Below are 18,450 nucleotides of genomic sequence, written 5' to 3' on the forward strand. Positions count from 1 at the left end.
AAAGAGCGAGGCAAAAAAAAAAGAGGCAGAATCCTGTGTGCTCTGTGGTTTTCTCTGTCCTCACAGGGAGGGGGGTATGTTTTCACACCTCTGGTGGCTCCCATGTGACTTGCTTTGGCTGAAAAAGGGGGGCTGCAGAAGTCCCCCAGCTGTTATTCACCAAGGCTGCGTTTTCTTCTCTGGTCATCCTATCAGGATGAAATATGGACACTGCTTCCCAATGTCCAAAAAGTATGATCATGGCATATGGCATAACAGTTATCTTCCTTACGATAAATACTGTGAGCCTGAGTGTGTTGAGTTGTCAAAATTAACCCACCGAATCTAAGATTAGCAGTGAGGGGTTAAATCTTACAAATACATGTGAAGCAATACACCCCATGAATCACCCTTTCCTCTTCAAAAAGGAAAAAGGATGTGGCATAAGTGTGTTTGCACTGATGGCCAAACGTTTAGCTTTGCCTCTTACAGGCTACAGGTCCAAGCTCACACATAGATTTATAACATCTGGTGCTCAGTGACAGACAGAGCAACACTTTTTTGCATAAAGAAAGGACAGTCAAAAATTGCTTGTTTATAATTAATCTAATAAAAACAACAATAGATAATTTTACAGGGTAAGAACCACGGAACTTATTGTATACGTGTGTTGCGGAAAGTGCCTCCACTGTATGTGATGATTGCTCAGTAAGTGGTGTGTGTGTGCTGATTGTGGCAGCCGTCCTTCTGTCCGAAAGGGGGCGCTGCAGGCAGGAGGGTGTTAAAGTGAGGAGGATTTGTCCCCTTGGAAGTAAAGGCTGTAGCGCCCCGGGGGCCTCCTCATCGGTTCTTTTCCTGGGAGCAAGTTATTTACTAAACTTAACTCAAACTCGGTAAAACCATATAAAAAAGGACTATAAAAACAGGAGTAAAAAAGTAACAGAGTTTATTCCAGATCAGGTCGTTACAGGACAGAGAAAAATGCTTCGAGCTATGCACAGCTGTGGTCTCAAAAATCACGTCCGCAAGCGTCCGGCAAAGTTTGAGCCCCGAACAACGTCATCTCCTGCTTCTTATACCTTCTGAGTCTGTGTTGCATCATGTGGATGCTTAGTTGTCCGTATCAGAAACTGACACGCCATCCATGTCTTGAACTCCATGCAGGTTGCCTCTCTGTCTCAGGGTTACAGATACAGTAGCTCTCCTATCAGACCGGCTCCAAGATGTGCCCATATCCTGTGTATTCTTAGAGACACGAAGGCTGTCCTGATTAGATGACCTCCGTACACACCGCGACATCCACAATGTGAAGAAAGGCCTTCTGCTCTGTCTAATCTGACTAACAAAATAACAATGCACATGATGTATAAATAATAAAACCTAACAAGGGAAAACGGGGAAGGCGGATGGAATGTGGGAGAGTGAGTGTGGCTGACGACCGGAGCAGCAGCTAGGAAAAAGTCTGTGCAGTTTTATGTTAGTTGGCGCTATTAAAGGGTAACTTCCAGCCACCTTCGTGCCAACGTGTGGTTCATATGCAAGGCGTAGAAGGCGTTAACCCCAGAGTAAGTCTGTCACTTCGGCCCTGGAGAAAGGAACTGCCCTGCGTCTCCCGACCACAGTCAGAAGACTGAGCAGGAACGGTTAACACGTGTGATTGACATGGCCTTTTTTTCAAATAGGGAATAGTCTCCATAAAATGTAAAAAGGAAAAAAGGATTTTAAGGTTTAACTGAATTTTTCAATTTAATTATAACAGAGCAAATCATAGAGAGAAACAACTCCTGAATATCAAGCTTGGTTCTCTTCCATTAAAAGAAGGAAAGAGAGACCCTAACTTGCTTTAACCCTCTTATATACTAAAATCACACCTGTTTAGGCTCAAACCGTCTCCTTAAGTCTGGAAAAATAGTTTATTATTTAATGACAATATTCATAATTTCAATACATATTTTGTGAATATGGGACACAAACTAGCAGAAAAAAAAAAACCAGACCCTACAAAAATCGGACCCATACAAAAACCAGAGCTCTGAAATAAACATTAATCAGCAATTATTAATGTGTTGGCACCACAGTCAGATATATTTCAGTAATTAAGAAGGTAATTTAGGAAATTATTTAGCCTCTGACTAACATCTGTAATCTGTCATTTCAGTCAAAAATATTTTGCTGTCCAAATGTCAGTATGGGTTTATATCACAAAGATCTATAGCAATGGTCGTCATTGGAATGATAGAAGAAGTCACCAGCACCTTAGATAATAAGAAATCTGCATTTTGTGTATTTATTGACCTCAAAAAGCCTTTGACACAATAAATTACAAATTATTCATTAAGAAATTGGAGCCTTATGGCATCCAGGCAGTAGAAGTACTCTGGATTAAAAGTTATCTAAGCAACAGGTAAAGATTTCTGCATTGGGTGACTGCCAGTCATCATGCTTGGACATTGTTTGTGGTGTCCCCCAGGGGTCATTATTGGGGCCAATTTTTTATCCTTTATATTAACGACATCTACAAAGTTTCTAAAGTACTTAAATTTGTTTTGTTTGCAGATGGTACTAATATCTTTTGTACAGGTGATAATTCGGATCCTGCTTATGGCTGATATAAACTTTGATTTAAGTTGACTTAAGATATGGTTTGATATTAACAAATTATCATTAAATTTGGATAAAACCAAGTTTATGTTGTCTGGAAAGGTAAGGCAGGATTCCACGATAGTATTAAGGTACTATTTGTGAAGTCCCGCTTCCTCAAAACTACCAACAAGTACCAGAAAATATTCAAGGACTCGAGAGGACGTTTCTCATTCACCAACAGTGAAACAGATAAAGTGAACAGGCACAACAGATAAGATCAGTTCCTAATAATAAAATTTAAATATTCAATTTCACAATAAAATATAAAATGTACAATAATATAAAATATACAATACTTATGCTAGTGCAAAAAGGCAGATGGTAATGGCAGCAGAAAAAAATAAAAATAAAATAATAATAATAATAAATAATAATAATAATAATGATAATAATAATAATAATAATTATTATTATTATTATTATTATTATTATTATTATTCTCTCTCTTTTTTACTCTCTTTCATGCATGCATATGTCCTGCTTTAATCCAGTTTCTGACGAATGGAACTGGGTCGAATTTGTCCAGAGGAGGTCCGTTAAGGTCCATAAACTGGAATGAAGACCTGCTGTCTTTACGCAATCTGTTCCGCGTTGCCCATGTTATTAACTGCAAAGCACATGGCTAATTTGCATTGGCGAGCAGGATTGGCTGGCTCCACTTGGCAAAAAACAGAACATATTTTTGAATAAAGGTTTTGAATTTTAATACTCAACATGTTGAGCTTAAAAACATTTTAGTGACCATTAGTGACAAACAATATTTTATTTTTGATTTTTTTGACTCAATTAAAGACCCCACCCCCAGCAGGTGTGTGAGGAGGCGGTCCAGAACCAGGCGCCTCCTGGTGGATGAAGGGAGACAAACACACAAACACAAAAACAGGAGTCCTGACACATAACTTTTCACGTTACCCTGTACACAGACCGACAGACAAATACACACACAAACAAAAAATATAGCCACTACATTGAAAATCTATGAATTTGTGAAAAAAGGCAGAATTTTCTCTCCTGTTGCAGATTCCTGTGCAGAATTGTTGTCAAACAATTAAACCCATTCTATTTTTCATCTGTTGCAGGAGTTCAGGGTGAGAGAGGCTGGTGCGTGACTTACTCTCCCTCACAGATCTGTGCCATAAAAGGCTCAACAGTGGATTTACAATGCAACTTTACATATCCATCCAAAATAGATAACATAGTTACAGTGGTTGAAAGTGTAAAGTGGTTCACTAAAGGAACATCCACTGCTCCCATAGATCTGAAAAATGACCCAGACTATGCAGGTCGTGTAGAGTATGGAACTGGCTGCACTGTGAGAATCAGGAATATTGGAGAGGCTGACTCTGCTTTCTACAAGATAAGGTTTAAAACAAATCACAAACATGGAATATATACAGGCGTTCCAGGTGTTAAGCTGTCTGTCTCTGGTAATATTCTTCATTTTTGATTTGATAATTTAACTTGATAAATGATTCCATTAATTTAATTTCTGTTATGTTGTCTTGCATTCAGGCCTCAAGTTAAATGTGACCAAATCAGAGCGCAGAAATAATCATAATTGGACAGAGATGAAATGCAAAAGCAGTTGTCTGCCGGATCAACATCCCTACATCTGGATCAAGAACGGACAGGAAATTTTGGCAGAGAGCTCCTCATTTTTTTCGTATGAATTTCGTGATAAAGAGCACATTTCATGTGCTGCAAAAGGATATGAGAAGTTCCCCTCTCCATCAGTGTGTCAGTTGCCTTAAAATAATTTTGTACCATACACATCATCCATTTAGCTAATCTAATGGCCAAAAACCTAGGGCCAAATTCCGTAAAAATTCAAAAAATATCCACTGGACTTGGTTTTCAAGATTTGAAGACGTTTCGCCACCTCTCCAGGAAGCTTTCTCAATTCAAATGTCTGGATCCGCAGTGAGTTTGAGTCTTATATAGACAACGCCTTGTATCGCTTGGAAACATGCAATGGTAACCGATGGTTCCAAGCGATACAAGGCGTTGTCTATATAAGACTCAAACTCACTGCGGATCCAGACATTTGAATTGAGAAAGCTTCCTGGAGAGGTGGCGAAACGTCTTCAAATCTTGAAAACCAAGTCCAGTGGATATTTTTTGAAATTTTACGGAATGACTTTGACCTGGATGACTGAGAACCTTCATCAGCCTAGGGCCAAATGGGCCAAAATCCCTCCTGCAGTGTGTTTAGACCTGGTGAAAAACTACAGGAACATTTGACCACTGTAATTGCAAACAAAGGCTACTGTACCAAATATTAACATTGATTTTCTCAGGTGTTCAAATACTTATTGACAGCTGTAACATACAAATAAATAAAAGAAGAGAAAAAAGGCTTATGTGGAAACAAGATAAGATAATTCAAGGAGAAATTCATATAAAAAACATTAACACATATGTTACTAAATGAAAAACTGAAATCAAATGCTCAAATGATGATCTGTTCTCTTTCACACATGGTCAGGCTGGTTCAGATATTATTTTTCTTAATTAAAATGAAGTGTTTTCAAAATTACCTTTGTTATAGTTGTGTAAAATATAAGCCCTGCTTCATGACTTTCAGGTTTGACAGATCAATCAATCAATTAATCAACCAAAAACATCCTTTCAAGCTAAATGAAAAGAATTCTATACCAATTTATAAACTGCTTCTTGTCTGTTCCAGATGTGCCAAAGCTGCCCTCTGTGTCATTGAATACTGCAGGTGAAATACTGGAGGGCAGCTTTATAATTCTAACCTGTACCAGCGATGCTAATCCAGCCGCTACTTACACCTGGTACAAGAAGGATTCTACTGGTCCTCTTAGCAAAAACTCACAACTTGTCTTCAGGTCTAGTCAATCTTCTGACTCAGGGGAGTATTACTGTACAGCTGCGTATATTTTGAAAATCATGACATCTGAAGTCATCTTTATCGATGTAAAATGTAAGTATGCAGTTTCTTTTCTTTTCTGTATGAATTTTGATACTTACTTTTGAGCTGGGAGGGGGGCTGACCAAGTATATTTGAGTCCTTATATTGGAGTAGGTACATGCTGGTAAAGGTTAAGGAGGCAGCAGTTGTAGCAATGGGTGTATCATTTACTTTGATGGTGTCATGATTTTACTAGGTTCAGACCCAAATGCTGAAGACCAAACAGGGAGACCAGGAGAAAAGGTTTAAGCGATTAGTTCAGGCTCAGTGGGAAATTTGATTCGTGAACTTGGAGAAGAGGATATGGTTGCTGACTCACGTTTCCAGAGAAGTTGATGAATCTTTGACTCCAGTCTGTATGCTGTTGTTCCAGTGTTTGTCTGATTCTGTGGAGGGCGGAACAGGGTTTACCCAGAATGCAGTTGTTTGTAGGTGAACAGAGAAGCTGACTGCCACTCAGATTTCCTGCGGTACTTGAACGGGTCGTAGTGGAGATGAATCCCTTTCTCTGTGAAGCTCAAACGATCTCTTTGGGAAAGTGGGTCCAAACCTCCTGTTTGTAACCCCAGCTCAGCTTGAAGCTCTGTTGATCCTTCTAGGGAGAGAAGGTGTCATGATGGGTTCACTAAAGGCGACCCAAGAATGCAGAACACCACTGACGGACACAGGGATGAAAGTTTAACAAGTTTATTTGCACAAGCACACAGAATGTACTGGTTCAGGTTCGGGGCCTGGATACTGGTTCACCGGAGTCTGCGTGAGAGACAGTTCAGTTAGCGTTGCCAACAGAGGTTTGATTTCCAGAAGCTTACTGATTGTACCTTGAGGGTTCTTGAGGTTTAGCTTTGGGAGAGTCTCTGTAGGATCTGGAGAGGGGTTCATCAGCAGAGTCCGCTAGCTGCTTCAGCGTCTCACTTCTAGAAATGCACAGACCTTGGCTTTGGGTTTTCCAGCTCTAGCCCTGAGCTGCTTGGAGGTTCTCTTAGATTCTTCAGGTTTGGCTCGGGGGTAGGCTCGGCAGGTTAGCTCTTCCTGAGCTTCACAGAGGAGATACTGTTTTCCTGGAAGACAGAGACAATGGTTAGAATCCAGGCTGGATTCAAAGTCATAGAGTTTCACTGAGGATCTAGGCTTAAGCGCTGACCAACTGGAACAACACTGCGGCGTTGAGGCAAGGTCTGAAGACAGCTTAAGTAGTGGATCCTCTGATGATCTTGATGAGCTGCAGCTGTGCAGGAGGTTCCCTCAGAGGATCCACGGCGGACTCTGCTGGAGAAAGGTGGAACCTCTCCAGCTCCCTACAGAAGGTCTGAAAATTCTAGTTTGCAGGATGACTTCCTGCTGAGAGGCAAAGACAAAAACAATGTTAAAACTCAGGTTGACAAGAACTCAGTTTGACTCAGCAAAACTCAGTTGTGGGTACTCAGCTTGGCTAGAGTACCCACAACTGGCAAACACTCTGGCGTCGAGGTAGTGGCAGTCAGCAGCTTAAGAACACTCCGTTAACGAGGAAATCACCAGCAGGTGTGTGAGGAGGCGGACCAGAACCAGGCGCCTCATGGTGGAGGAAGGGAGACAAACACAGGACACAAACACACAGACAGGAGTCCTGACAGATGGTCCCTTTGTTTGTTTGCCTATCCCTTGGTTTGTTCATTCTCTGTATTTCGTGTATAGTATTTTGGCTTAGTTTTTTACCACTGAATTTTTTTTAAGTCAGTAAAATAACTCCTTCAGATTTGGACCCCTTATCCAACATCATCAACTACACGTTCTTTCACACGATCATGTGTAAGAGTAGTGTGTCCCAATAGTTATAAGCAGTAATCGATTTGAGGGGGGATGGTATCCCCCTTCTTAAATCTTAAAAATCATCCCCCTTCTTAAATGAACATCCCCACAAGCAGCAAAGAGACGCGATTTGAGGGAATGCGAAAATAAGGAGGGGAGGGAATCTTCGGCAGGTTCCTGGTTCTAAGTTGCCGAGATCTCCCCCCCCTGCTTAGTTTGAGAAATAATGTGTTTACAATTATGCAATTTTCTCCACATAATCTTATATGCTCTCTGTGATTGTGGTATGAATTTCAGTCTGGGACAATAAATGTGAAAATAAGGAGGGGGGGGGGGGGATCTTCAGCAGGTTCCAGGTTCCAAGTTTAACAAATAAAGTGTCAAGAATAATCTGGAATGGTGTTGATCACAAAATCGGGAATTGGCATTCACTGAGAAGATCATTTATTCATCGCACACTGACTGTAGCACATCGACTGACAAGTAAAATCCTATTAATTTGAATTTCTCTGTCCACAAAAAAACTATAAATTTTAAGTCATCCATGTGTATGAAATATAAAAACATTCAGAATATGTATATATTCTGAATGTATTCTGAATATATGTCCCTTTTCAATCATATTCAATGCATATGCATTCCCACTTATTCAGTCCATTTTCTCATCAATGGGCATGATTTTAGGGCGATTCTAGAGTCTAAATTATTCAATTTACACTCCAGAATCTTTTCTGAAAGACCTATGCTCTAGTTCATAACTAAGAAAATAATTAATTTGACAGAGACTATCCAGTTACTAAAGTGCTTTTATTTTCTTTTTTAGATGCACCAAGGCCCCCCATTGTTTCACTTCATTCATCAGGGGATGTGGTGGAGGGAAGCTCTGTGACTTTGGTTTGTAGCAGTGATGCTAATCCACCAGCTAAATACACATGGTACAAGGAGGATGAACCTGATCCACGCAGCAAAGAGTCAAAGCTTGTTTTAAAATCTATTCAGTCTTCTGACTCTGGAAAATATTTCTGCACAGCTCAAAATAAGTTCCTCATGATGACATCTAAGAATATCATAGTTGATGTAGAATGTAAGTATTATTTAAACAAACCCCTTATTTTTTGTACCTTGGTTCAAATGAGAGCTTAATGAAGGGATGGCTGACCTCTGGATGACCTAGAAAAGGATGTGTAATATGTCTGAAACAAAAGGTCGAACGATTTATTTTTAAACAAATGATGCACAAGCCTGCAATAACCATTTGGTCTATTTTCTGAGTTTTTCCCCATGTGGGCAGGAAGTCAGCTTCTCTCAGTTCACGCACCTCCTCCTATTTTATGACTCGGTTTGCGGTAAACACTGTGCAACTGAAACGCACTGAAAGAGGTGAACTCTCCGCAGTGCAAGTGGAAAAGTTCGATGTGAATGCACCTTTATAGATCCATGCTTTTATGTTTGTTTCCCTTAACCCCAGAGAGGGCCCTGGCAGAAGGACGCCTGGTTCTGCTGGAGGTTTCTTCTTTTAAAAGGAGGTTTTTCCTCTCCACTGTCTCTGCATGCATGCTCAGTGAGATGGATTGTTGAAGAGTCAATGAGTCGATGCAATCAGCTGTTTTTTCTTGAAACAATCTGATTTCATTTTCTCTCTAAATGGTTTTGAAATGATGTGTTGGCGCTTTACAAATGAACTGAACTGAATTGAAATACACTTTTATTATTTTATAGATGCAAAAACATTCTACGGGCTTGGATGACATATCCTTGTTATTTTGGATTTTTTTCTTCGTTTAGATTTACATCACAGTTCAGCTTATAAACATTATCAGTCAAGAAATGTACACGTGTTGAATAGCTGATGTCAAAGATTACTACTCATCAAAGGCAGGCTTTTAGTACCATGGCTCCAAAATTACAGCATCCAAAAAGGAAACATTGTAAAGAATCAGTGATGTAATTTCAAATGAACCTCCTCAATCTAATCCTTATATCTTTATTTATTCAGATGCTCCCAGGCTTCCGGTGGTGTCTATGATTCCTTCTGGTGAAATCAAGGAGGGCATGTCATTAACACTGACATGCAGCAGTGACGCCAACCCTGCAGCTAATTATAGTTGGTTTAACAAAAATGAAAAATGGCCACAGTATTCAAGTCAGAACTTGACGATTGCAAATATAGGCCAACAACACAGTGGGCTTTATTACTGTGAAGCCATCAACAGAAGAGGAAGTCACAAATCTGCTATACATGTTACTGTTTTTGCAAGTAAGTTGGATAAAGCACCCGGTGCAGGCATGCAATTTAAGCGTAAGTTATATTTTTTGGGAGTCGGATTTTATGTGAACATAATGAGTAGTTTGTGACTTATCTTAAGATGCTAATACTCCTATCAGCTTTACTTTGATTTAGTAGACATAGGATAAAACTACAAATCTGTTATTGAGTCTTAGAAGAAATGACTAATTTATAATGACAGTCCAATTAAAGTTATTTAAAGTATCTGTCATATCACACAATAAATAATAAAAATATGAATTGTTCATGTGAAAGGTAATATTTATGGTGTATGTTGTTGGATTAACCATGATTTATGATTCCTGTCCATTGGTAAACCACAGAGGGACGAAATGAGACAAAATATGCACACAGTGCAGAAAATGTAGATTATGACCTTTATCATAGTTTCTGTGATCTATTTCACAGCTTAGTCTTCCGTGCTAAGTTAATATAGGTTTTCTTTTATTTTTATAGCCAAACTGGACTAAATTTCTTTATATGTCAAGTTCATGTCATACATATTGTTCCCTGGTCAGACTCCATCTTGAATATTTTACAAAAAGCAAAAATTATTTAAAACACCATATTTGTTTAAACATTGGGACAATATCTGAGTTTGAAAATAATTCATAGACTGGTCTTATCTGTAAAGTTCATAAGTAATTTCAGGCTGAGCCTCAGGGAAGATGGAGTTGCTCCTTTGTGTAAGGAGCAGCAGAGGGAAGTACTCACTGAGGACATTGCTAATGTGAAAACTACCATTGTTAGAAAGTGGTCTAACCAGGAGCAAAGTCACAGTATGCTAGATATCTCAGCATTTTAGTCCACGAGGTTCCTTATAGATTGTAAGACGCCATATCTAGCCATAGCTTGTCGATTCCCCCTTTAATACTGATGTTAAAATTCATGTGAACAAAAAAACTAACAATGTAATAAGGTACAATTCACAAGGATGACAATTAATTTTGTGGAATGTAAGCTGTAGAGTTTGCAAGACACTTAACTAAAACCTTTATTTCATAAGCTCAGCATTTTTTATTCAAGTTTAGTAAAAAAAAAACACTAAAAACAAACAAACCAGCTACATATGAAGTATTTAATAACTTGTATAGTAAAGGTTTGAATGTTCATTTTCTATTAAAATTTTAATATGTTTCTTGTAGCGATGCACTTCAAAATAATGAATATCACGAAGCTGGCTGTGGCTATACTGTTGCTGCTGATACTTCTTTCTCTTTTGATGAGGTAAGATCAGAAAGAAAACAACAGATAGTTCCCCCATCACACTTTTTATAAAACATCCTGATTTTTTTCTTTACTTCTGTTTATGTATTGAAATACTTAACATGCTGAATTCAGGAAAAAGAAAGGAAGTAGCCAAAAAACTGAGTCAAAGGAATATGAAGAGCATCTCGAGGTAAGATATCCAGTTGATCACAAGCAAACACAATTCATGACTATTGGTGTAGAGCAGGGGTGGGCAAACTTTTTGACTTGCGGGCCAGAATGGGTTCTAAAATTTGACAGAAGGGCCGGCCCAGGAGCATTTGGACAAGCAATGTAATTTATTAAACCTGGGGATTGAAATGTATTAAAAAAAACAGACAATTGAAGGTGCAAATTTAAAGAAATCAACATTTAGTGGAAAAAAAAAATCAATGGAATCACTTTCAACATTCAGAACATATTATTACCCAACGAAAGAAAGGGGTCTTTAAAATGAGAGCGATGTGCGGCATGTTAATTAAGCTACTGTACCGCTGCTGTGTGTAAATGCGCAAGTTGCTATTTTTTTCATAACACAGTAGAAAAACTCACATTTCAGTGGGAACAGTGTTGTTGTTCTCCTTTTTTTGCCAGTGCATCAAAGTCTGGAGTTAGTTTCGTTGTAGCAATTCTGCACCCTTCAACAGAAATAGTATAGGCAGGATGATAATCTGGATGAACTGACTGCAATTATTAAGTTTTCAGGTGGACTTTCTCACTTAAAAACATATTAAAACTACCTTATTCCCACTGATCACAGCAAATATAGCTGCAAGATTTAGATTATTTAGATGAAAAAACACCTGCCAGCCGCCGCGGTGAAACCGGAGGCGACCCGGCCCAGAGGCTGCTGTTGAATTAAGTTTTCAGGTAGAAAAATAGAGCGGGAGCAAAACTGAGTATGATTGTGCCTTATTCAAGTATTTATTGCAAAGTATTAATCAAACCCATCAAAGTCATCATCCTCTGTTTCTGAATTAAACAGCTGCGCTAAATCAGACATGCCAGTTTCCCGTTCTTCGCTGCCAGAGTCACTTTCCGTGCCGGGCGGCTCCTCAGAAATAATGCCGGCTTTTGCGAAAGCTCGAACAACAGAGCCAGCAGACACATTAGTCCAAGCATCTACAACCCATCCGCAAACGGTGGCGTAACTTGCCCGGCGCTGCCTTCCACTTTTTGTTAAACTGTGGTCTCCGTCTGTCATCCATCGCTCCCACGCCGCTCACAGCCTTACTTTGAACGGCCGGTTCACACGATGTCGAGCGGTTGAAGTTCCTTTGTCAGACCTCCCGGGATAACAGCGAGCACAGCGTTCATTTGTTTCACCATGTTTTTCACATCGGCTGTGAGATGGGCACGCATGGAGTCACAGATTAACAGCGATGGTGATGAGTGGAAAAAACCACCTGGTCTCCTCACATACACCTGCCTCAGCCACTCTTTCATCATCTCCTCATCTATCCAGCCCTTTTCATTTGCCTTAATATCATATGTCATCAGAGCGATGTGTCTGTCTCGCTGTCAGCTCCCAGATCAGCTTCTCTGATTGGCTGATGCGGCGCTTCCAGCAGCAAAAGTTCAATTTTTCCATCTCGAACAGCAGCAGCGCGTCAGATGCTTAAACGCTCCCGACGTGCTGCGCCTGCTGCTCAAAACGCGCTGCGGGACCTTTTGCTGCGCCTATACGCGCGTCAACCATTGACTTTGCATGTAAACTCGCTGCTTCTGCTGCGCCTGCTGCGTCCGGTTCACACCGATTTCGAGTGGTTGAATAACAGCGAGCACAGCATTCATTTGATTCACCATGTTTTTCACATCAGCTGTGAGATGGGCACACATGGAGTCACAGAATAACAGCAATGGTGATGAGTGGAAAAAAACCACCTGGTCTCTTTACATTCACCTTCCTCAGCCACTCTTTCATCATCTCCTCAATGAGGTGGTCTCAAAAGTCGCAGTTACAACACACATAGGGCACACCGCACCAAAGGGTGCACCGCACATTTTAAGGGGAAAAAAAGACGTTTATGTGCGCCTTATAGTCGTGAAAATATTTGGACAAGTTCGGTGGGCCGGATTAAAAAGCCTAACGGGCCTTACACGGCCCGGGGGCCGTAGTTTGCCCATGTCTGGTGTAGAGTGTCAGTCATACAGTAAGTGCGTAAGTCGAAGGCAGCTAGATTTCTTCTCTTGCTTGAAACTGCTTCATCTTTCATCCTAAGGGCTTCTCAAGTTCTGAAAGGTGTGTGAAGAAACAGCAATAAAAAAGAATCACACCAATAGAGTCATTAAGCTCACTTTTGTGAAAACTAGGCTGTCGAATAATGGCAGCTTGTCTTCTGTGGCATCCTTCTATTGGAGCTGGATGTTCAGTTAGTTAATGTGTTCAGTAAAGGGATCGTGTGGGATTGGGTTTTGACACAGGTGTCATACAAATATTTACACAAGTTACCCTGGAAGTTCACTATCTCCTCTCCATTTCCTCCATCAAAAAAATTGGCCATAATTGGTCTGAATCCAATGGAATGCCTCCCTGTCTGTAGAATTGTAGCATGGTCTTGTCTTGATGGCAGTTATCCTGAAGGAATTTCCTGGTAGGTTCAAATGAAGTCTACAGTTCTTACTACAATCTCAAAGCTTTACCCTTCTAAGCATGTTGAGTTAAAATATATTTTCCAAAACAAAGTCCAGTACCTTCTACTTTGGCCGATAGGATTAAAACTTAATGGTGCTATAAATAAAGCCACCCTCCTCAGAATCTGTTGGAGAGTGGGGATACCTGAAGGGTGGTGAAAGAGAATTATTGGTCTGACAATAGGGTATTACCCAAAATATCCACATCTGAAAAATCAGAGGAAAAGCTTTAAGGTTTGGAACTCTGGAATCTGATAAGAAACTTGTTTAAAGTCATAGAAGCAGAAACAGATAACAGGATCAGGCTTGAATCGGTTGTAAGGACACAAAAAGAGGTTATAAGAAGGGAGGTAGATTCAGGCTGACAGATCCTGGGAATAGAAAGGAGGTAGACACAAGGTCAACATCTAGAGATCAGAAACCATGAGAACATCTGACATGGACAAGGCACTACAGGGAAATCCAGGGACGCTGCAACGCGATGGAGATCAGGCAAGCATTTTTCTAGTCAGAGAACAGTGTGTATATAAATAGGAAAACAGATGGGGTGAATAAGGGGTGATTAGGGTTTAGGCAGAGGAAATGCAGATGAAAACAATCAATAATGTCTACATCACAGATGTAAGCAGGGACAGACAGGCACTGTTTCACAAACAGGCCAGAATCACGACAGAGGGTCATTTTCAAACAGTTCTAAAAATAACATTTGATAAATATATGTATATATATATATATATATTTATAAAAACATTTTTTAATCACTCTATTTTGTCTCCTATATTAGCTCAACCTGGATCCTGAGTATGAGAACATCTCTACTTTAAGAGCCTTCATTGGATTCCAGAAGGAGAGAGAGAAGGAAAACAACGCAATGTGAATTTAGGACATGCTACAGAATATTGTAAAAAAAAAAAAAAACTGCAAATACAAATTAACTATAAGATGCCTTTTAAAGTTATCAAGTTCAAAATGAATTTATAAAAGTGATGTCGGAAATTTGATTTATTTACTTTTTAATCATTTTTTCACATATTTAGATCTATCATGGTGACTGCAGCTCTAAAGGTTTGCAGATTAGAAGTAAAAGAAACAGCAGTGTCAAAGAAGGAAAGGATCTATAACTTTCTCTGCCTGGCTGTGTGTTTGGACAGGGCCGCCTGTGGAGCTGGGTTACAGTTGCCTTCTGTATCTCTGCTTCTTAATGTATGTCTGCTTCTGTCTCCTTGAACCCCAGTCAGCCTCGGCAGATGGCCGCTCACAATGAGTCTGGTTCTGCTGGAGGTTTCTTCCTTTTAAAAGGAAGTTTTTCCTCCCCACTGTCGCTACAAGCATGCTTAGTGGGAGGGATTGCTTTCAAGTCAATGAGTCGATGCAATCAACTGGTTTTCCTTAGATAGATTACTTTGAAACTATTTGATCGTATTATCTGGTGAATTGCAAAGAGTGGTGGGATGGTATGTGTTGTGAATTGGTGCTATATAAATAAACTGAATTGAACTGAAATTTTAAGAATCCAACTTGAGCTACTTTATTGCATTCAGGAATTAAGCAAGAAGAGATGGCAAATTATCTGTTGACCTCCAAACTGATTAGTTAATCTGTTTTTACACATTTGACAGTTAATCCACAAACAGTTTTTGTGCTTCAAACTCATCAGTTTGTCTTTTTGAACTTGAGTTAAAGGGCACTTTTTATATCTCATGAGGTTCTACATTTTGCCAAAGGCCATATTCAATAAACTAAAAAAGGTTTCTGGGACAGACTTCAATGCTAGCACTCTCCATCTTCCTCCATCTGACAATAATTTTGTCTGGTTCTTTTTAAATATTTTGTGCTACATAATTTAATGCTTTAATTTTTGTGATCTCTTTTCTTGCTCTCCCTTATTCTACTGGTTTGCCATGAGAACTTGAACAGGTTTTTCAATGAGTTAGCAAAGTTTCCAAAAAATATGTCTTTGGATCCACAGCTTTGGATAAAACTTGTTTGACTTAACACATTCATTTCAGTATTATTTTAAAGGCTTGGTTATTTTTCATTTTCCACATAATTTCTTAAAAATGTATCATATATAGCAACCCTATCTAGCCTATCTAGCAACAGTTATTAAAATTAAGAAATTATGAGAACTTTGTTTAAAGAAATCAATGTATCACTGTGACTCTCACAGGGTGGGACAACATTTATGAATATTCAGTGGTTCAAAAGAAGGTACTTTAACAAACTGTCCAACATGTTGATCTGTACTACCCTGTGTTACACGTAGTGCCAGATCTATACCTTTATTATTGGGTTGGAGAGCACAGAACCGATAGCCTGACGTAGTCCTACTCAATTCTAGTCAGAATATGAGTCTGATACTGCTCCATTGAGCTGTGATTATGGGGTGTCTTTTGAACGAACCAGGAAAAAAAATGCCTCTGCACTCAATTGGATAGACCTACAACCAATAAGAGCAACGGAGTGCGTGACGTATGTTAAGCGACACATAGTTGTTGTCAACAAAAATCAAAGCGTGCAGTTGCACGCCTAGAATAAGAAGATGAGCCTTGATCACGTTTCTCTGTTCCTCTTTTAAAATTAATTTGCTGTCGATATCTTCTAGAACAGACCTAATAGCAGAATCTACTCACCTCAACTCTCCAGTGGCAGCCATTGTTGTTGTCACCCAAGCGCGCATTGGTCACGTGGTTGATTACGTTACTGTTGATCATCTGTCCATCATCGTATAAAGCCCGCCCTGACAATTTGATTGGATCGCCAGAGGGTGGGCGATCATACTCGCACTACTATGGAGCAATGCCAGACTGAACTTCCCGACCTCAAACCTTGTGGGCGGGACTAAGTTCGGAATGGCAGCCAGGCTACAGAACCGAACCCATGAATTAACCTCAAATGGTTAGTAGATTATGAGAATAAATTTTCTAAACCAGAATTCGCAATTGGAGCTTTTAAAAAATAAAATTGAATACATTGAAGTCCATAAACACAAAGGAGATATGATTTGTGTGTGTAATTTGCAATTATTAAAAATAAAACAAATTCTAAAGCACAACTTGGCATATGTGAATGTGTTTACGAATGAGGGGATTACTGTTTGAAGTTTGAAGCTTGATGCATTTAGGAGTCCTCAGACTTGATAACTTGACTTGATATAAGTCCAGGCTTTTAACCATTGTATCTAACATGTTGTGTAACACATGTGTCAAACCTATCTGAAATAGAGGCCTGCAAACCAAATCCCTAAATTATAGCTTTTATTTAAAAAAAAAATTCAGATTTAAGCCTAAATATTCTATAATCTTTAGTCTTCTTGTTTCTTCCTCTTATTGTCATTTCTCCAGCTGTGTTTTCAATCATATAGGACAATCTTATGTTTCTTCCCCCATATCACCTTTTCTGACAAACTTTAATTTTTCTAGGTTCTGGCTTTAAGACTCAGAACCTAGAACCCCATAGAGCATCCAGTGGGAGGGAGAGAAGAGACGGACAAGAAGAAGTAGTCTTAAGTTTGGGTAGTTGCCATTTACCGTTTGTTTGTCCCCTCATTTTGAAGTATGTGCATGAAATACAAGAACGTAATGCTGAAAACAAAGAGTGTACTTTATTTAAAAGTGTCTACCTGTGTTGCATTTAAAATATCAATAATGGAGTCATTAAGAGTGTAATTGTGCTAATAGTTTTCTGTTTATTTGACACTGATATCATATTGTTGTTCAGTTCCACACAGTGGATTTGAAGAGAAAAATAAACTGTAAACTCAAGTTTTGTAAAACACTACTAAAATATACACTGCTCTTCCTTTTTAGAATTCTGACCGGACTTAAAACAGTGATATTAACCTTCCTACCAGTATAATACAGTAACTGCGCATGCAAGCTGAATTATTGCTGTATTTTCAAGTTTACAAGCACACAGCAATCCATCTAGTATCTCTCCAGCTTAAATTGTTTAGTCCAACACAAAAAGAGCCAGCCAATCACGTTGCAGTATTATGGCCCAAAGCAGAACATGTAGCTGTGAAGAGAGCAACAGCTGCTGAGCCCACAGTCAAACCAACATAAACATGATGGTACAATACAACGTACACGTACTGTAGCGGTTGCAATCACACTTGTCAGAATCATCTTTAAAGGGGAACAGCATGAACAGTAAAGTATAAATTGTGGTTTCTCATTGGGTCTGGAGCGATTTCACTTGCTACCTTGAAACAACCAAATTTTGGTACGTGGACACTAGGGGTCTATTTCAAAATGCAGGTTTACTGAAAACTAAGTTTTCTAAGCTTTTTTTTTATATATATGGTGTGCAGGAGGTTAAACAAAAATTAATTATGTTTTCCAATGCTGTAAACATTTGTATGATAAATAAATTTAAACAATAATTTGCATCATAGTCATAGAGATCAAAGGTTATAACTTGTAAACAGTGTGGCGCGGTGCCAGGCAAACAAAGCTGCAGGTGTGTCTCGGACCATGGATCCCAAGGGAAAAAAGGAAGATAGCTGATGAGAAAAGAGGATTCAAAGAATGGACCAAATAATTTGCTTTCATTACCAATGCTGAAGGATTACCTGTATTTTATGCTTTGTAATGAGAGGTTGTCAAAAAATGTGGAAAGGCATTTCCAGGGAAGGCAAGCTAAACATGCAGCCGACCACAAAGTCGGGAGTGAGAGAAAAAGTTCAATTGCAGAACTTCTGGATAAATTAGAGGAGTGCAAAGATAGATTTAAGAAGTGGATTGGATCTCCAAACTCCAATACTGTTGATAGTTTTGTTGCAAGGATGGAAAACCGTCCACAGATCAAAAAGGTAGCGCTCTGATGCAGGTATGTGAACTTTCTTCCATTTTTTCTTAAAATAAAATTTACACCAAGAAACAATGGTGACGGAGAATGTGGGATTTCAGGGTTAGAGAGCACTGCTCTGATG

General features: G+C 39.3%; 1 protein-coding gene across 1 annotated transcript in view; it reads left to right on the top strand.

Annotated features, from left to right (window-relative positions):
• LOC119787024 (B-cell receptor CD22-like) overlaps window positions 1–14,435 on the top strand; it is an 18,763-nt gene extending 4,328 nt beyond the window's left edge. The window contains exons 2-10 of the mRNA XM_038290644.1: window positions 3,702–3,723; window positions 3,858–4,049; window positions 4,135–4,359; window positions 5,309–5,569; window positions 8,172–8,432; window positions 9,345–9,605; window positions 10,781–10,862; window positions 10,977–11,034; window positions 14,302–14,435. Coding sequence (XP_038146572.1) covers window positions 3,702–3,723; window positions 3,858–4,049; window positions 4,135–4,359; window positions 5,309–5,569; window positions 8,172–8,432; window positions 9,345–9,605; window positions 10,781–10,862; window positions 10,977–11,034; window positions 14,302–14,394 — 1,455 coding nt within the window. The 3' untranslated portion in view covers window positions 14,395–14,435. The remainder of the gene's footprint in view (window positions 1–3,701; window positions 3,724–3,857; window positions 4,050–4,134; window positions 4,360–5,308; window positions 5,570–8,171; window positions 8,433–9,344; window positions 9,606–10,780; window positions 10,863–10,976; window positions 11,035–14,301) is intronic.
• Window positions 14,436–18,450: the final 4,015 nt, after the last annotated feature.

Source organism: Cyprinodon tularosa, unplaced genomic scaffold (assembly GCF_016077235.1).
Source record: "Cyprinodon tularosa strain WSP-4 unplaced genomic scaffold, ASM1607723v1 ctg285, whole genome shotgun sequence".
NCBI lineage: Eukaryota > Metazoa > Chordata > Actinopteri > Cyprinodontiformes > Cyprinodontidae > Cyprinodon > Cyprinodon tularosa.